An 18,323-nucleotide genomic window follows, 5' to 3' on the forward strand; every position below is an offset into this window, starting at 1 on the left:
AAAAATTATTTGTATTATTTTATTTATAGTTCTATGATTAGTTCACGGTGAAACTTATCAATCACAAACAGTATTGGACATGATGATCTCTTGAAATTATCAGTTTCTCACACCTATACATGCATATATGTATATATATTTCTTCAAAATGTGGTAATTTAATAATATTGAGCATACTTATATTGTACTGTATTCGCAAGCAATCTATGATTTTGATTATTTTAATTAGTCCTGAAAATTTTATTTTATATGTAACAAAAGTCTTGGCCTTAGTAAGTAAGATCACATGAATTTTATCAGTATAAAAACATTATATGTGCACACAACACTTGAGAACGTCATAGATTTTATTGAATGAATTTATGCACCAATATAAAATAATTGCAACATCATCTTGCAATGTTTTATATTTATGCAGGTTCAGTATCTGACTGGCATAAAAGTCGTGTGATCATACTAATAAAACAAATAAAACTATTTATTTGCGTTATGAAATGACTGCAATATTTTTAATAATAAATGAACGATTTTTTGAATGTCAAAAGAGTGATTGATAATATTTAGCCAGTAATAGCTTATAATCCTTACTAAAAGGTGAAACAAATGTCATGTGACACAATCTCTATTCTTATAGCAATATTTACATTGATATTCAAAATACTGAAAAATGGCTTAGATTCTTATTCATGACAATAATTTAAATTTTGGCGCGATCCAAACTTTCACACTATATATATATGTACATAGTATGTATAATATAATACTCATCGCTATACTTATATCTGCATGAATTTGACAGCATGCAACATGTGTGAAGTGTGTGTGCATTCGCACATGCATTTATTTTCTAATATACTATATATGTATATATTATATTTCTATATAAAAAGTCATCCTTTATACAATTATCATGTGTGATTAGACATTTTGTTTTTTTTTCTTTTATATAAATGAAGGCCACGTATTTTGTTTAGTTACTGCCAGTATTGAAGATATTTATTACAATTTTAACCAAAAAGCTCGTTTTATCATTGCTTTAGAACATAGTATGTAAGACTACTGTCTTCCTTTCTATTTCTAAACGGAAGGTCAGACTTCATTAAATAAATATAAGCAACGTCTACTTTCAACTTGATTTTTTTTAAATTTATGTATATAATTAAAATAATATTTATATAAGGCAGTTTATAAGTGCATTATATCGTTTATAATGTGGCAGCATTATGCCTTAAATTCAATCAAATCGATTTACTTTAGTTGAACACTCGCTGCTTCCCATTGAATGTAAGTGTTGGGTATCATAATCCAAACACATACTAAAATTGTCCCAGTTTACAGCATATTCTTAAAAGTATGCATCTACTTTATGTCGAATATTTCGCACAGATTGTGAAACAATAAAAATCTGTCTTTCATTTCTATGTATGAATGGAAAATTTTAACCATATTAGAATGAAACAATTATGTATTCATACGCTTTTTGTACCTAATCTGCCATGACATTTATATTTTTCAAACTTAAAAAGTTTCCAGTGATTCTGTAGTTTGCCAATTCAGTATTTAATTTTTTATACAATTTTGATTATGCTCTCTTTTTATGGTTTTTTACTTTTGTGAGGTAATCATAACAAATTTTAAACGATTTGAACGTCGACCCTTTCACTGAATTTCAATTGTTTTTTTTTTTTTTTTTGTATATATATTACCAAGCATTTGTTTTCACAGTGATTTGTTTGAGATATTCGGTTTATTTTCTGTGCACTTAATGGTTATCTCACTGATCTGTATGTCTATTAAAATATGTATAAAATATAATCGTTATTAACACACGTGTGAGACCAGTCTGCAAAAGGACTCCAATTTGATGATATAACGTGAATAAAAACGCGTCGTGAAGTATGCATATAAAGCATATGTGTTTGGTCTCAAAATTGTATAATAAAAGAATTTGATTGTGTAAGTAGTACCTTACGTTTATCACCTATTGTTACTATATTGAGAGGATATTTTACGTAATAAGAATTTTCAATACAGGGTGTCAGTTACATGTGTGGTATGCATTATGCATATAATATATATGTGTATTGTATGTGTGTATAAATTCTAAAAAAAAAGTCTAGTTTCTGAGTGACCTTTTGAACATGTTTTTGAATAAATGCTTTAATTGTTGAACACTGATGGATGCGATGGTATTATGTAGTAGTGACTAAAGAAAAAATGATCAGTATTTTTATATATTTATGAAACGAATTTTTTTATATTTGTAGGCTTTTAGCATTTTTTTTTAATTATACATTATGAATTAACAGTATTCTTACGTTTTATATACTGATAAAAAAGTATTCTTTTTTAAGGCTTTAGGCATTTTATGTATATCTCATTAACATTAATTTGCACAGAGTTAATTATTTAAGAGCATTTTTTCATTTTAACCCCAAAACTGTAACTTATTATTTATTGTCCAGTATAATTGTGTGTATTATTTATTTGTATTATCTTTTTTTGTGTTTATACTGTTAAGTGAGGGCGAATCCATTATTTCAGCAATTATTGTGTAATTTTTAGTATTTGTTTCAATAATTTAATTTTTGCCTCGTACTTAATTTTAAATCGTTTTGCAAAGTCCTCTTAAAACATGTTTATAACAATATACGTATAATTTTAGTATTCTACTAATTTTTTATTTTTTTTTACATAAACGCAATGTTTAGAAACTGCATAATCGACTAACTGTTCGGCCTGATTTTTTTGTTGTTTTACTACTGACAAAAGTATTAATCCCATCCAATTTATTATATATAAAGTGTGTATTAACATTCACTTCTTATTCGTAATGATTATTTTATGGTGTTGAACATGCAAACTTTTCCTAATGCATAAAGTTGGCTGTTGAAATAGGTTCGATTTTTTTTATTTATTATACATTGCATTTAAAATCAATTAAAAAAAATTGTGTTGATTTATGTGAAAAATATTGATAACTACTTTTGTACCAACATGTATGTATTGGGGGGGCCATTTAAATTTAATATTTTTCTTTTTAATTTATTTTTACTAAGCACAAATGATTGTGAAATAGTGAATTGCCCTTCTACAAAATGTAAGTTTGTTCTAGGATGGTTGCCTTTAATGGTTTGTCAATGTGCGGTCACATTTTAAATTAAAGCAATAGAAAGTTTACATAATTTCTTAATAAAGTGTAGATACAAGAAAAGCTTTACTATCTTAAGCTTCGTGACTGATTCATCTATTATTATTATTATTATTAATAATGGGAAATATTAAAACAAAATCTATATATATATATATGTGTATTACTTATGGTTTTACACCATTTAAAATATGAGATTACTTCAAATGAAATTCTAATACTCATTTTAAAAATATTTTATTATTAAAAAAATAATATTCCATGTTAAGGAGGGATCATTTTGATTTTGATCCGGTGACTTACTTACGCAGGGATGGATACTTACTAAAACTAACTTTAAAAAATTGGCTATGTAGTTTAGAGTATTTTTTTACAAATAAATCGTAGCAGCTATTCTTCTTTTGCATTTTTTTTATTTATGTTTTCCTTCCTTGAAGTCTATCCCAAAATTACTTTTTCAATGCTGACTAATCCATTATAGTACAATGTAATTTGGAGAACACTAGTAAATGGCAAATATTAATTTGAAGACGCCTGTATACATTTTACGTAAATTTACTGCTACTCCATAATGCATTATAACTACGCCAGGTAAATACATGTGTATAATTGTGATGCAGAGGTTCATTTTTAATTTAAGAATATAAAACAAGTACTTTGACATAAATATTTATTAAATCAGTTAACTCAATGTAATCATCGCCCTTTTTAATGTTTCTTTTGCTTTCCTTCTTTTGTTCTTCTTTTTCCTGTCTTTCGTAGCATCTTTAAACAATGCTTCTTTTTCAGATAATTCGATTTCTCTCTGTTTCCACAGTAAAACGTGCGAGTTGTAACCAACAATGTCCTAAAACAAAGTCGTATCAACATATTAAATTTATTACAGGATCGTCAATGGTAGTATCATGCTAACAAAAATACATGTGTAGTATATGTAATGCTTACCCTGAAATCTGCCATGTGCTTTTTAGCCAATGCTTGAATTTCTTTTAAGTCATTTAGTAATTCGTGACTGGTGACGAGAACAGCGTGATGAACCCTTACGAGGAATATTGTAAGTCTACACACAAGTTCAGGGTTATCTTCCCTTCTCATAAGACTCGGAAGCATCTTTATTATTTCGCATACCGATTTAAAAGGTAATATTAGCAGAGCTTCTTCCAAATCGCTAAAAATTAAAATAACATTAACATATGTATAAACAAGGCCACAATCAAAAGACGACATCGATATGGGTACCTCGTTCTTATCCTCTGTACTGTTTTCAATAGGAAGTCTTCTGGAGTTTTACATTGAAATGCTTGCATTAATACCGGTAACTGAAAATCTCCACGTGATTCAGATTTTTTCATATTATATTCTTCACACACATCAAGACATTCCAGTATTGACTCAGCCTGAAAGAATTGTAGTTATAGAGAAGACAAATCTGGGTATATTTCGCATTGAAAATTGCATTCGAAGATAAACTTACAGATTTTTCGCTTCCTACAGTTTTCTTAGATGGCATGTTCAAATTAGGAACTCCAGGTAATGGTGGCTGCAAAATATAGAAGTCGAGATGCAATTGATATATTATATGTTGATGGAAATTGCTCTTGTGAAAATGCAATTACTTACCTTCTCTCCAGTAATTAATTCATCTTCTGCGTTTTCATCCACATCGCCTAAAACTAATGGTTCTTCAGTGCGTTCCCATAATCTCAGAACGCGATCGGCCCCACACGTAACAGACCAAAGTCCAGAAGGTGCTACACTTATACATCTGCTCTCTCCAGCGTGTCCCTGTGTCACAAAAAATTCATTAAATCAATAATGAAATACGTCTTGAGTAATTTAGTTTACCCCATTAATATTTATTTACCTGTAGTGTATTTATTTTATCATAAGTATCTCCGTCCCACTGTTTTACTTTGCCATCTTTTCCACATGTGAAAATGTAATGAGTCTTTGGAATGAACTGTAGACCGGTGACAGAGTCATCATGAGCAAAAATTGATTTATGGCAATCACCAAAGTCCATACCCCATATTTTAATGTTCCTATCAGCTGATCCAGTAGCTATAAGTGCGGAATCATAACTGATATCCAAGCATAAGACTGGTAATTTATGTCCATACAGAGATAAGTAAAACTGGAAAATAAAATGAACTCATTTAAGATTAAATAAAAATCTTTTAGATACAAAATGTAGAGATAATTGGTCAGCACAAACCTTAAAAGTATCCAGGAAAAATATTTTAACAGTAGAATCTAAAAGTCCGACTGCAATGAATTTAGAATTTGGACTGACTTTGACACAGAGCACTGATTCTTCCAATTGTAACGTTTTCAAATGCAATAATGAAAGGACTCTAGCTTTGGTATTACCAGTACTATCAGGGACCAGTTCAAACTTCCATATTTTCACTGTTTTATCACTGCTGCCAGTGACAGCTCCCAACTAAAATATAAAACTTGTTAATTAATAGTCTAGAATCAAAATACATATTGAGTCAAATTTAAGTACCTGGTCGGGAAGCAAGGAAACGGACCAAACTTCTGCTTCATGAGCTGGAATTTCTTCGATAATATCACCAGCTGTAATATCTATAATGAGAACTTGCCCGGTCTGTAAGCCGACTAGCAAATGCCTATCTCCAGGTACGAAAACTAAGCTTATAACAGGCCCCGTAATAACAGTGCGCAAACACATTTGAGAAGGTCTGTAATGAAGATGTATTAAATTATAATTATAAAAGATTCAATAGTAGTAAATTCAGCATTGATTATTGTCATAAAAACGTACCTGTTCCATAATTTAACAGAGTCATTACTGCCAGAAGCAATGGCTAAGTTATCTGAACTGAAAGCTACACAACGCACTTCCGATTGATGCCCGTGAGATGTCAGTTGCCGTAATAAATTCACTATAATATGTAAAATTTTCTTATATTCATTGTTATTACCATTAATTAACCATAATCTGATAAAAGTGGAAATAAACCTTCAGTTTCCTTTTTTATTTGTTTGACACTGTGAAGCTCGAGCATGTTGTTCACTAAAGATACCGCTATTCTAAGCTCTCCATCCACTCCAGTGATTATGTCAACAGCTTTAATTTTGTTGCTAACTTTAATTTTAGGCAATCTCCGAACCTCATCAGAGAGAGTTAAGGATTCTGCTAACGTTTCATCTTCCATTTTGACATCATCGTTCCTGTATAGTATGAAATAAATACATATAAAATTCATCATTCATTGTTGTTTGAATTCAATACACAATATTCTGTGAATTACATTTTTTTCTTGGATTTTTTCAAACGTTTCTTCAACCGCAAGTTAGCCTCATCATCGTCATTGAATACAAACAATTCTAGCACAGAATCAGTACCGTGACAGATTAAAACTGAAGCGTTAACATCAGTCTGAAGGGAAACCACCCGTCCTCTTCCTCCTCTTATTAAACGTCCCAACATGTGGCATTGTAAAGTCTAATCATAACATATAATAAATATAATTATTGTTTGAATAAAAAATAAGTTCACTCAACCATTAATTCAATACATACAGAATTATCTTCTAAATCTTCAGCATCTTCTAATTCCGAAATAGCCAAATTCTTCGTTTTGTCTAAAAGTGTTTCATCTTCATCTTTCCATTTAAGTTTCCAAACTTTTAAAGATTGTTCAGTGCAACCAGTCACTAAATACTTTTCAGATTTCATCAATGCACATCCCCAAACCTACAAATCAAAATTCTTTAAAAAAATGCATTCAATTTAATATCTTAATCAGATATATTTCACAACCTCTGATTTGTGTCCACTTAAAGTTTTGAAACAATGCTTCGTTTCTAAATCCCAAAACTTCACAAAAGTATCCTTAGAACAAGACACAACACATTGTCGAGATTCGATGAAACATAAATCAGTAATGGGTCCTTTATGTCCACTCAAACGGGCATAGCCAGCCTCGGCGACAACGTCCCACACAATAATTTCAGTATCCTATAACGATTATATTTTTATAATATTTTCATTGTAAGTAATAGAAGCATGTATATAATGTAGCATACTATATACCTTAGAGCCAGAAAACAACTTGTGTCCCAAACTATCGTAAACAAGAGCGGTGATGGAAGACTTGTGACCGGCAAATATGCAAGACACTTCACCAGTAATCAAACTGAATATTTGTACACTACCATCTGCGTAACCAACAGCAATCTGATCACCGATGCTGCAAAGGCGAGTCACTTGCGATTTTTCACCGGGTAAAACTTGAACCTGGAAAAATTAATTTGTAAATATTTACTTTATTCTATGCACTATTATGAAAATATAGGTGAATTAAAGTCAGCCGACCTTCTCCGAGAGACGCATATCCCATATGATAACATGCTCGCAAGCAGCAACGGCTATATATCTGCCGCTACAACCTTGCAGAACAACATTTACTATGTTGCTTTCGGGACTGCAAATGATATTGAAACTGCCGGCTGCCACATATCGCAAATATTGCTTTGTCAAGCCCATTCTGCATCTATATCACTAAAACATGTACGACTTCATAAAATTAACTATTTAATCAACACAAAAGTTATGGAATTAAACATTAAAACTCATTATACTAACCACAAGTGACTCAAGCACAGAATAAGAGTACCAAAACAAAACCATTAACAATATAACCTACAAAGAGCTTGGGACCACGAGACATGGAAATGACAGCAAGAAATTTGATCATAGCAACTATATAACCAGCCTTAATAAAATGACATAAACTATGTGACATTTAAATTTTTAAAGACAAATTTCAAGCTCATTTGTAATGAAAAATATTAAAAACGATGATACAGGTATATTAAAAATCCATATTTATTTATTTTTCAAGCGAATGACTTTGAAACGTTGCCTGTTTTATTCTTTATAAAATTATATTTAATAAAAAAAATATATATTTATTTATGCCACATTATTACGCATACGCTGATTGAAATACATATATCAAAATAATTCATGAGATAAAAGACTGAAGGCTTAAAATTTGGCAATCTTCTGCTGTCAATTTTTTTTATATTTTTGTTACAGCAAATTGTGAACTCGCTTCGTACTTTTAAGCATTTTTCACGATAAACTTCGGTACTTGTTTTTATTGAGGCTCAGATTTAGCTATCGAAAGCCAACTATTTCGCTTCACTGCGGCATTGTGTTTCGACAATATAATAAATATCTACGGTGATGAAATCAGTATTCGCGCACTTCTTGATGGTTCGGTGATTACTGGTCACAAATTACTCGTCACAAAGTCACTAAAATCTCTATAACGGAACATCTGGCAGCCGAAAAGTCCATCATACTAACGAGAACTTGAGTGCCAAATATTGTGTATTCGCGATTTTCATGACAAAAATTGTCTTTGTGACCACCCCAATGTGACGAATAGTCCAATTACCCTTCTTGATATAGTGATATTTATACATATGTACAAGCAGGGCATTTTTTCCCTAAGGCCGTGGAACGACGTTCCGGTACCGTTTTTCATAGTACTATGGAGGATGAACGAATGAGACGACTGGCATGTTAATGCACGTGTTTATTATATGACAGCTGAAGACAGAGTCAGTAGTGGCTCTCCGAACCCAGCCGGGTTGGTCCCCACTCGCAGGAAGGCAACCAAACTCGACCATGTCGTATAAGCGAGCCGCCACATCACTCCCCCCCCAGCATCAGCGATACCAAAATTACAAAGAAACAAATTTTACAATAGAAAAAAAATTATTGTTACACAAAGAAAGAGAAAAAAACTTATTGAGTGGGGAGAAAAAAAATTGTTGACGTGGGTCATCCGCTGTGTAGGTGTACCGCCCTGAATGGTCGGTAGATTCGAGGGCGGTGACGTCGCGAGCAGGACGGTGGCTGGTCCGATGGTCGCGCCGATGCGATGCTGCGGCGGCGCCGCTCTTCCGAGGCTGATGTCGGTTGGTGGGGCGGCGGGGGCGGCAGGGGCGGCAGGGGCATCGATGTGGTTGATGATACTCCGAGCTGCACTGTGAGTCGTTGTGGCTCGTGGAGGTGTTGTAGCGCTACCGCCCGTCTCGGCGTGACGACGCTCGTGGGGACGGACGGGGCCTTGATGATGATGATGATGATGGTGCTGAGGTGGTGTATGTCTTGTGGTGCTGGATGACCGTTCTATGTGTAGTGGATCGCGCATGACTCCACATCCAGCTGTCAAGATCGTCGTCTCATTCGCTCCCCCATTTTTTTAAAGCACCTGTCATCGACGTTGTGGCTGGACTCCAATCGATAGGTAGGTAGGTAGGTAGCCGTGTCTGCTCGTTTATTGTCACCCGCGGGCCGCGACGCGTGTTGATGGCGATGGGGGCGCGGCGGGTAGCTTCCCCACCTGGCTCGGCGAGGCAGGGATGAGCGGCATGTTGAAATTGATCGAGGCTGCGTGACTCGATGTCGGGGGTCACCAGTTATGGAGGATGAACGAATGAGACGACTGGCATGTTAATGCACGTGTTTATTATATGACAGCTGAAGACAGAGTCAGTAGTGGCTCTCCGAACCCAGCCGGGTTGGTCCCCACTCGCAGGAACGCAACCAAACTCGACCATGTCGTATAAGCGAGCCGCCACAGTACTTTTAATGATTCAAAAGCAATTAGACGAAGCAATATTCGTGCGTACATAATCACAATCCATATTTATATAATTTGCCAAATTGATAATATATGGTGTCTTATGAAGAGGATAAAATTTAGATGGATTCGAAAGTGCAAGAACAAGAATTTCGTTCTAGCACCTTCTTTTTTCAAAATGAAAGCTCTGCATACATATATACGTCTCAATGCGTATTACCTTTTTTACTTATTCGATAATAATGGCATCCATGAATCTCGAAAAAATCCAACAGATCGAATGAATGTGGGCTTCTATCAAATGAGGAAATAAGCAGAGTCGCAAAACGAACCGGAACTTTACGGACTCAAATCTGGCGAACCAAGCTGGATGAACGGTGACCATTCCGAAACTATTCTTCAAGACAAATATGTACATATCTTCGTTTATAAACGCGCGCGAATACCGATTTTACACTTGAAACAACAATTGACATATTGTCGAAATGTAAAGGTCTGTTCATACCTATCTAGCACGACCCGTATCCTGCAGGTGTCATGCAAGTGCAGATAGTATTCTTTGGTACATTATATATGGAAGCGCATGAATGCGTAAATGCGCATGCGCGAATGGAGTATGAATACGTCCATATAATGTACCAAAGAATACTATCCGCACTTGCATGACACCTGCAGGATGGTAAACGGACTACTAGTCATATGTGAACCAGTCACAGGACAACCGGTCGCTCTAGATCGGTCACATGTGATCACCCGTGTCTCGGTGATTACAACAAAATGTCTATACCCTTCAGGTATAAACACAATCTGCTTAAGGTCATCGACTTTAGTGAGTCTTTAATTAATATTATGTATTCGATGTATTATGAGCATTTATAAGGATTGTAAATAGGTTTTTGAGCTCTATTTCCTATTATGCTGTAGATTAACATTAGAATAATATAATACTATGATTACTAGCCAAATTAAATTAAATTGTAAAATAGAAAATGATCAGTAGATCAGTAGCTAATAAAATAGATATAAGATGTATAATAAAAAGCATTTAAAAATCAAAAAAAAAAAATGTGATCACCCGTCACACTAAAACTGGTCACGAGACAACTGGTCACACCCTGAAACTGGTCACACCCTAGAATCGGTCACGAGAAAACTGGTTGACAGATTTTAGGGCGTGACCAGTTTTATGGTGTGACCAGTTTTCTCGTGACCAGTTTTGGTGTGACGGGTGATCACGTGTGACCGATCGAGAGTGACCGGTTCAAATTTGACTAGTAATCACCGAACCTTGCAGGATACGGGTCGTGCTGGATAGGTATGAACAGACCTTAAAGTGTAATAATTGATTTTCGAAAGTGAAACCTGAGCTTTAACAATAAATAAACACCCAAGCTTTCTAAACTTTGAGTAATATTTAAAGAAATGTCGAGACGAATGGAAATATTTAAAATAATATAATAATAATAATAAGAGTAATTTCAGCAGCCTCTGCTGTTATCATTGCAATAATTTCGATAAGCGAAACTATGCATTTTGGGCGGCAACATAAATTTTAACACGATAAAAAAGGGAAAAACGATGGAAAATCGACGACGCGAAGATATTTTAAGATAATTTCAGAACGGAAGAAACGCACATAGGCACAGCGGTTTTCAGCTGAACTGGAGCGAGCACTTATATACTGTAATGTCAACATTTTAAAAATAGTGTGCGTGAAAGAACGGCCACGACATGTTCCTCAGTCAAAGCAGGTGAACACATTTGGCATACAAGTGCCTCTTTCCCCTTCCCCCTGTCCCCAGCAACAGTCTGTTTAGATTAGCGAGTCGGCGTTCGTGGCGAGCGCTCCTGTCGTCGCGTGGCGCTGCGCCCCCCGCGCCCCCGGAGCCTGCGCCCTCTCCCCCGGTGAACCATCCCATAAACGAGTCTCGCACTAACAAACGTCAACACCAGATCACTAGCGGCACATTCAATTTCTCACACGTGACATTCAACTCCATCTACATAGTTATGCGCCCCATTCACGACCCGCACACAAATAACATGTTAAATGTCCACCGCATGTCGACGATTTTTATTGATCAAACTGGCAAATTGCGTTCCATCCGTGTCATCCACTATCCGTGTCGTCTATTCTAACCAGTTCACTTTTCGTACACATTCCATCACTGCACAAAGTTATCCTTTCATAATCAATATCAATGTCAACTGTATATTAGTTACATTCAACTTTAATAACCTCATCTTGAAGTGTGTCCAGGTGCAATTGTATAATTAATTAGTCATGGATTGTCGTCACGTCTTTTGTAAGTCGATGTTTTCAAAGTCGTGTCCTCTTGCCCATTTGCAACAAAAGAGATGAATGTACAGACTGACTAGTTGTCGGATAACTTAAACATATGGAAGCCAAAAGATTCATTGAAGAATGTTTAGTATTTACATATATATGTTTATTAGAATAGATAGTGCAGTGCAACATTTGCCACTAATCGGTTCACAGACTCTTCTGATTCTTATACGGTACTAATTTTGATACATATTTGAAGGGGTTTGATTTTCCAATAATAACTCGTCGTTGCCGATGACGTTGCAAATTTTTACAATTTTGCCCAATTTGTCCGATTTGTCCGATTTAAATCGGAGCAAAATAGTGTTGGGAATTGGTATTTGTAATATAAACCGTTTAAACATCGCTAATACATATAATAGAGAACATTTTACTTAATTCATATCAATAGTTTTATTTTATTTGAATATTCATTTGTTTTTTTATTAAATTGAACGTCACAGATTCTACGAACCAAACAAACAAATAAATATACATACATATAAGTCTCTTTTGAAATTATATATCAGATAATACATTAAACAACGTGGATAGTTCCGTTCAAATCTGGGGGGGGGGCTGCCCCCCCTAACCCCCCCAAAAGAAACCCCTGGAATTTATAATAATAATAACTTTTATTCCAGACGATAGAGATAATAGTGCAATCCCCATTGTCCATATAAATAATATATAGATAATAAATACATTAGTATTCTTCTTCTTCATGTGCCATGTCCTCCTAGAACGTCGGCAACTAGATGTCCCATTCTTATTTTGTCCATTGCTGCTCAGGTGCTGAGGCCGTACCACTGCCGAAGATTCTTTAGCCATGATGTTTTCCGACTGCGATGGCCTACGATTTTCCCCTGGATTATTAGGCGCAGGAGATCGTATTTTTCGTTCCGTATCACATGTCCGAAGTACTCCAATTTACACCTTTTCACACTTTTGAGCACTTCGATATGCTTTCCCATCAGGGCAAGCACCTCGGCATTGGTAGGACGCGCCATCCATGAGATTATCAGCGTCCTTCTGTATGTCCACATCTCAAATAATGCCGCCAGTTTCTTGCATGTGGCATCCGTCAGGGTCCATGCCTCTGTCCCATACAGAAGGATACTGAAAACGTAGCATCGTAGAAGTCTCAGTCGGAGTGCTATACTGAGATCACGTGTGGTTAGGACTTTTTTTTTCAGTTTCAAGAATGTAGCTCTTGCTTGCTCCACTCTAAAGCGAATTTCCTTTCCACTTTCACACGTTTCACCCAGATAGCACCCAAGATATATAAAACCATCCACTCTCTCCACCACGCTGCTATTGACATTAGTATTTAATAATAATAAAAAAAATGTATTAATAATAACTGATAATTTGAATATTTCCTCTGTATGCTTAACCCATTTCCATTATATAACAATATACATTAAATAAAAATCAATCCTACACTATTGAAATCGTGCGTTGCGAAGAATGGGCCCAATGGATGCGTATCACACACACACACGTAATTACTCGGTTGATAAAATAGCGATTGTTATACATATGTAAATACATCAATGTGTATTTATCAGCTTGAGATTCCCTCCCCGATGTACATATTTTTGTTAACCTTTGGCATCTCCACGCGTAGGTTTGACCCAGTCCGATTGTGATATGCTCTAGAATTCCGATAAGTCTTGTTGGATGTGCATGTTCGAGCTATGGTGTGTGATTAACGGCACGGCACGGTGGGACGTGCGATTTTGTTTAGCCGTTTGGTCTTTTTGAGAGACGTTTGACCGTTTAGAAATTTCGTTTATTAATCCATGTACGTTATGCGTTGTTTTTGTTCTGTTGCAGCAGTGTTTGTTTAAACGGCAGTACACTCGTTTATGGTTGCTCGAATTTTGCGAAGAAAATCTCATCGATAAATTAGTACAAAATGTAAATCAATACATAAATATACTAATTTATATTTTTTCAAGTGTCATAGTTTTTTTGGTCATTTCATTGTATTTATTTATTTCACATTTAAAGTAAATTTTCTATATCTGTATGTACATATGTATTTTTTTTTTTTGTTCATTTTTGATGAAGCAGACAATAAGAAAAAATTATAAATTAATTCAAAATATATGTATGTATAATAGTTTTACTGAACGATTCTAATCCACACAAGCAGTGTTTTAATCCGCTTTAAGAGTATTTAAAAAAAATGTACAATAAAAAATCAATACGTTACTTGTGTGAATAGATTCCTTTTTTATGTGGAACTAAATTCGTATGTATTAATAATAATCAAAATTAAATAATATTTTCATTGAAGTAGATAATAAATATAAGGTATTTGGTACTTGTTGGTTAAATGGGCGCAACCAAGTATTCAGTATATGTACACAACAACACAAACAGATACACGAATTTGGTAGGATCGCCAAGAATTGGAATAAATAATTTTCTGTATTATGTGAAGTTGCTTTATTTTCTGTTCGACAGCTCCAATTTTTAATTAACAATCACGTTTTTTACTTGCCGAAGCGGGGACTAATCGATCTGAACTAAGTTTGATTTACTGAATTCAAACATGACAATGATTTTTATTGGTTAGCTCTTTTTTATAAGATATGAGCGTTAAAAAAATGCACCTTTTTTACAGGATACTATGCAACATTGGATACTATTGATTCCAATACTCACTTTTGGGACAGTAATTTAGATTTTGAGTTAAAAACTGCAAAAGCCAAATTGTACATTTTTTTAAACGCTCATATCTTATAAACGAGAGAAAATCATTGTCATATTCGAATTCAGTGGGTCATACTTAGCAAATATTGATTAGTCTTCACTCTGGTGATTTTTTTGTATTATTGAATATTGATTAGTCTTCACTCAGTGTATTCATCAAAAAATTACTGATCACCGCGTTATAGTTTTTTCATTGCAAACCAACAAAACCAACCCTGGTTTTCCCAAATAACTTAATATCATTGTTTTTGTCGAAATTGTTCGATATAACGTCAATCACTGGTTGCGTACTGTCACTTTACTAAAACTATTTACGACACCTAGAGGCTATTTATTTAACTGCCGTGTATTTGTTTGTGTTAGTGTAAGTATGTATACTTGATGCTCAGTTGCGCCCATATTACCAATAAATACCAGGTATTTAACTATTGAATATTACATTTTGAAAATTGATTGTTTGAGTTTTTTTTTTATCCTAGAATGCATTTTAATCTTGTGTGAAATTACAATTATGACACTAAAACTATTTTTTTAACATAAATTTTCAAGTTTGATAAGATTTATTAAAATTTAAAATGCCATTTTGTAGGTTTGGGTCATTTAGGATCCCCAAAGGGGAGCGGACGATGCTGCAGGGACCAATAACATCTGATATTATTATAATTGGAGGAAATTCTCATGTTGAACTGTTAGATTTAATAGCATGGTACGTTAAAAAATGTATTTGTATTTTGCTCAACATTGAATTAGTTTTGTTTAATATAAAATGCATAATTTTTTATTATTATTTAAAGTCGTCTAGGGGTCCAAAATGCAGGATGTGCTGTGTTTCATACTACAAACCGGGAAACAGTTGTAGAGATCGGAGATTCTGTTCGGGGAAAAGATATTTATATTGTTCAAACAGGAACCAAGTTAGTATTGTTCACTAGATTTGTGAAATATTTGGTATTGCTACAGATATCTTTTTAATTTTTGTAAATAATTTACAGGGATGTCAACAATAATATCATGGAATTGTTGATGATGGCGTATGCTTGCAAAACAGCATCGGCCAAGTCCATTGTAGGTGTAATACCATATTTGCCATATAGTAAACAGTGCAAAATGCGAAAACGCGGTTGCATAGTTAGCAAGTTGTTGGCTAAAATGATGTGCACTTCTGGACTGACGCACGTCATTACTATGGATCTTCACCAGAAAGAGATACAAGGATTTTTCGATTGTCCAGTTGATAATTTACGTGCATCTCCTTTCCTCTTGCAATACATTCAAGAGTGTGTAAGTGAAAATTTTATATGGACATTTTTAAGTATTATAAAACTCGTATTTTTTTCAGTGTTAAATTTGGATATTTTTCATAGATACCTGATTATCGCAATTCTGTAATAGTAGCACGTAATCCTGGCTCTGCCAAAAAAGCGACGTCCTATGCTGAAAGACTTCGACTCGGTATTGCAGTTATTCACGGTGAACAGAAAGAAGCTGAAAGTGATGAGGTAGATGGAAGATATTCACCGCCAACGTTGCCCAGGTGATTTATCATATTTTTCAATATATAATATTAATAACTTATTATGAAATATAACTGATTTTGAAAATATTTAATGGTTTTAGGTCCCGTACAATGGACGTTTCTGTCGGTGTGCCTATTCATCCAGCTAAGGAAAAACCTCCTATCAATGTCGTCGGCGATGTTGGTGGCCGCATTGCTATTATGGTGGTAAGTATAATTTGTAGCTGCTGTTATGTAATCTACTGAGATGTGGATGATAATTTTGGACAAGAAATTATTAAAAGATATGTGTATACTACGAATATATTGTAATTCAAAAACTCGAATATGTATTTGTTTTTTCTTTTAGGATGATTTAATTGATGATGTGCAGTCATTTGTAGCAGCAGCTGAAGTTTTGAAAGAAAGAGGAGCTTATAAAATTTATGTTCTAGCAACTCACGGATTGTTATCGTCAGATGCGCCCCGATTAATCGACGATTCTGCCATCGATGAAGTAGTTGTGACTAATACCATACCTCATGAATTGCAAAAAATGCAATGTCACAAGATTAAGACTGTCGATATATCCATTCTTCTAAGTGAGGCAATTAGACGCATTCACAACAAAGAATCGATGTCATATCTTTTCAAAAATGTCACCCTTGAGGATTAGTCTATTTGAAATGCATGGAATTGTTGGTTTCTGAAATTAGAATTTTTTTTTTTTAAATTTATTATACACGAATAACTTTTTTACGTATAAAATTTTAATGCATTCATTGGATATTCAACTTTTCATTATTTTCGAATGATTTAAATTTATTTTTAATATCATGAATACAAGAAAAGTTGTTTGTAGATGTAGATCTTAAATTTTTTTCCATCTTTTGATCTATAAAATTTATATAATGTAAGTTGTTAATTAAGTTTTGTATAAATATACTGTTTTTGTTTCCATAAAGTATGTATGTATTATATAATTTATGAAATGCATTTAAATTTTATGAAAAATTCTTTCCTGCATTATATTTTTATACTTAAATTGAATACAATATTTTTTCAGAGTTTGGATTAATATAAGTGTAGCTAAATTAGTGTGAAATCTTAATCATATTTTTAAAAATAAAAATGACATTTTTAAATTTACTTACACATACTATCAGAATTTAAAATATATGCATATAAATTGTATATGTTTATGTTATATTTATATAATTATTCCAAATACTTTAAGATTTATTGTAATAATATTCAATAAACGTTTACTTTGTTTTCTATTTCTTTTAAGAATTACGCTTATTATTTTGTTTCTAATATTTGTTAAAATATTGAGTTATGAGACGATACATAGAGGAAAACTGGCAATTTGCATAGTCTGAAGTTTATTTGGATTTTAAAATCAGAAAATGTTCGTGAAAACCTTCAACTACTATAAACCACTTATTATGAGCCACGATTGAAGTATACTGTGTAATGATATTGTTGCGTAGGGGTGGGTGGAGGATCCAAATGAAAGGCCAAAGTCGCTTCACAGCATTTATTGGGTAATCAAGGAGATTCACACACCGCCAGTGCTCCTTTCAGAATGATCTGATATGGCCTGGGTACCAGCTTATAAAGGGCAGGTCGCTCAATGCATCTTCCTCGACACGTTAATTTACCTATTGTTTCCGTCACGTGCGGTCGCACCGTCTTCATTGTTGCCCTCGAATGCACTTAAGCCGCCTGATAATCCCGATTGCACTTAACCGGCGGCGTATGCCATATAAGATTATGCATGAAATCTTATATGACATCGAAAGTTTTGGAAATTCTTAGAATATAACAGCTTTTGTATAAATTTATCTATGGTTTAAAATTGATCGTTTCGTATAAAGTTGGAAAGTTTTATTCGATCATGGGGGGCGGTAGGAGAGAAACGATGATGTAGTAGACGTCTATTTAATATGACGGTCGGTAATAACGTAAAATGGGATCTACCAACATGTTTGAATCG

The 18,323-nt window shown here is 33.9% G+C and overlaps 2 protein-coding genes across 10 annotated transcripts; one reads left to right on the forward strand and one right to left on the reverse strand.

Moving 5' to 3' along the window:
* Positions 1-3,371: 3,371 nt before the first annotated feature.
* LOC143916930 (WD repeat-containing protein 3) lies at positions 3,372-7,905 on the reverse strand. The gene is made up of 16 exons (XM_077438220.1): positions 7,766-7,905; positions 7,496-7,681; positions 7,214-7,417; positions 6,941-7,138; positions 6,701-6,874; positions 6,430-6,623; positions 6,138-6,349; positions 5,940-6,060; positions 5,661-5,856; positions 5,367-5,594; positions 5,016-5,285; positions 4,772-4,936; positions 4,626-4,691; positions 4,391-4,548; positions 4,097-4,319; positions 3,372-3,998 (listed from the first exon to the last, which is right to left on the reverse strand). Exons 2-16 carry the CDS (start codon positions 7,664-7,666, stop codon positions 3,834-3,836), a joined length of 2,745 nt encoding a protein of 914 aa, XP_077294346.1. The 5' UTR covers positions 7,667-7,681; positions 7,766-7,905; the 3' UTR covers positions 3,372-3,833.
* Positions 7,906-11,397: 3,492 nt separating this feature from the next.
* On the forward strand, positions 11,398-17,612 carry LOC143916941 (phosphoribosyl pyrophosphate synthase-associated protein 2). 9 transcript variants are annotated; one of them, XM_077438242.1, is made up of 8 exons: positions 11,398-11,530; positions 13,948-14,028; positions 15,419-15,535; positions 15,624-15,743; positions 15,822-16,110; positions 16,194-16,363; positions 16,447-16,552; positions 16,695-17,612. In XM_077438242.1, coding segments are annotated over exons 2-8 (1,110 nt in total). In that variant the 5' UTR covers positions 11,398-11,530; positions 13,948-14,026; the 3' UTR covers positions 17,001-17,612. The 9 variants fall into 9 exon arrangements, with proteins under 9 accessions (XP_077294368.1, XP_077294364.1, XP_077294366.1 ...); XM_077438240.1 differs by having other exon boundaries at positions 11,485-11,530; positions 13,945-14,028; XM_077438239.1 differs by having other exon boundaries at positions 11,520-11,684; positions 13,945-14,028.
* The last annotated feature ends 711 nt before the right edge of the window (positions 17,613-18,323 follow it).

This window comes from Arctopsyche grandis, chromosome 9 (assembly GCF_051622035.1).
Source record: "Arctopsyche grandis isolate Sample6627 chromosome 9, ASM5162203v2, whole genome shotgun sequence".
Lineage (NCBI taxonomy): Eukaryota > Metazoa > Arthropoda > Insecta > Trichoptera > Hydropsychidae > Arctopsyche > Arctopsyche grandis.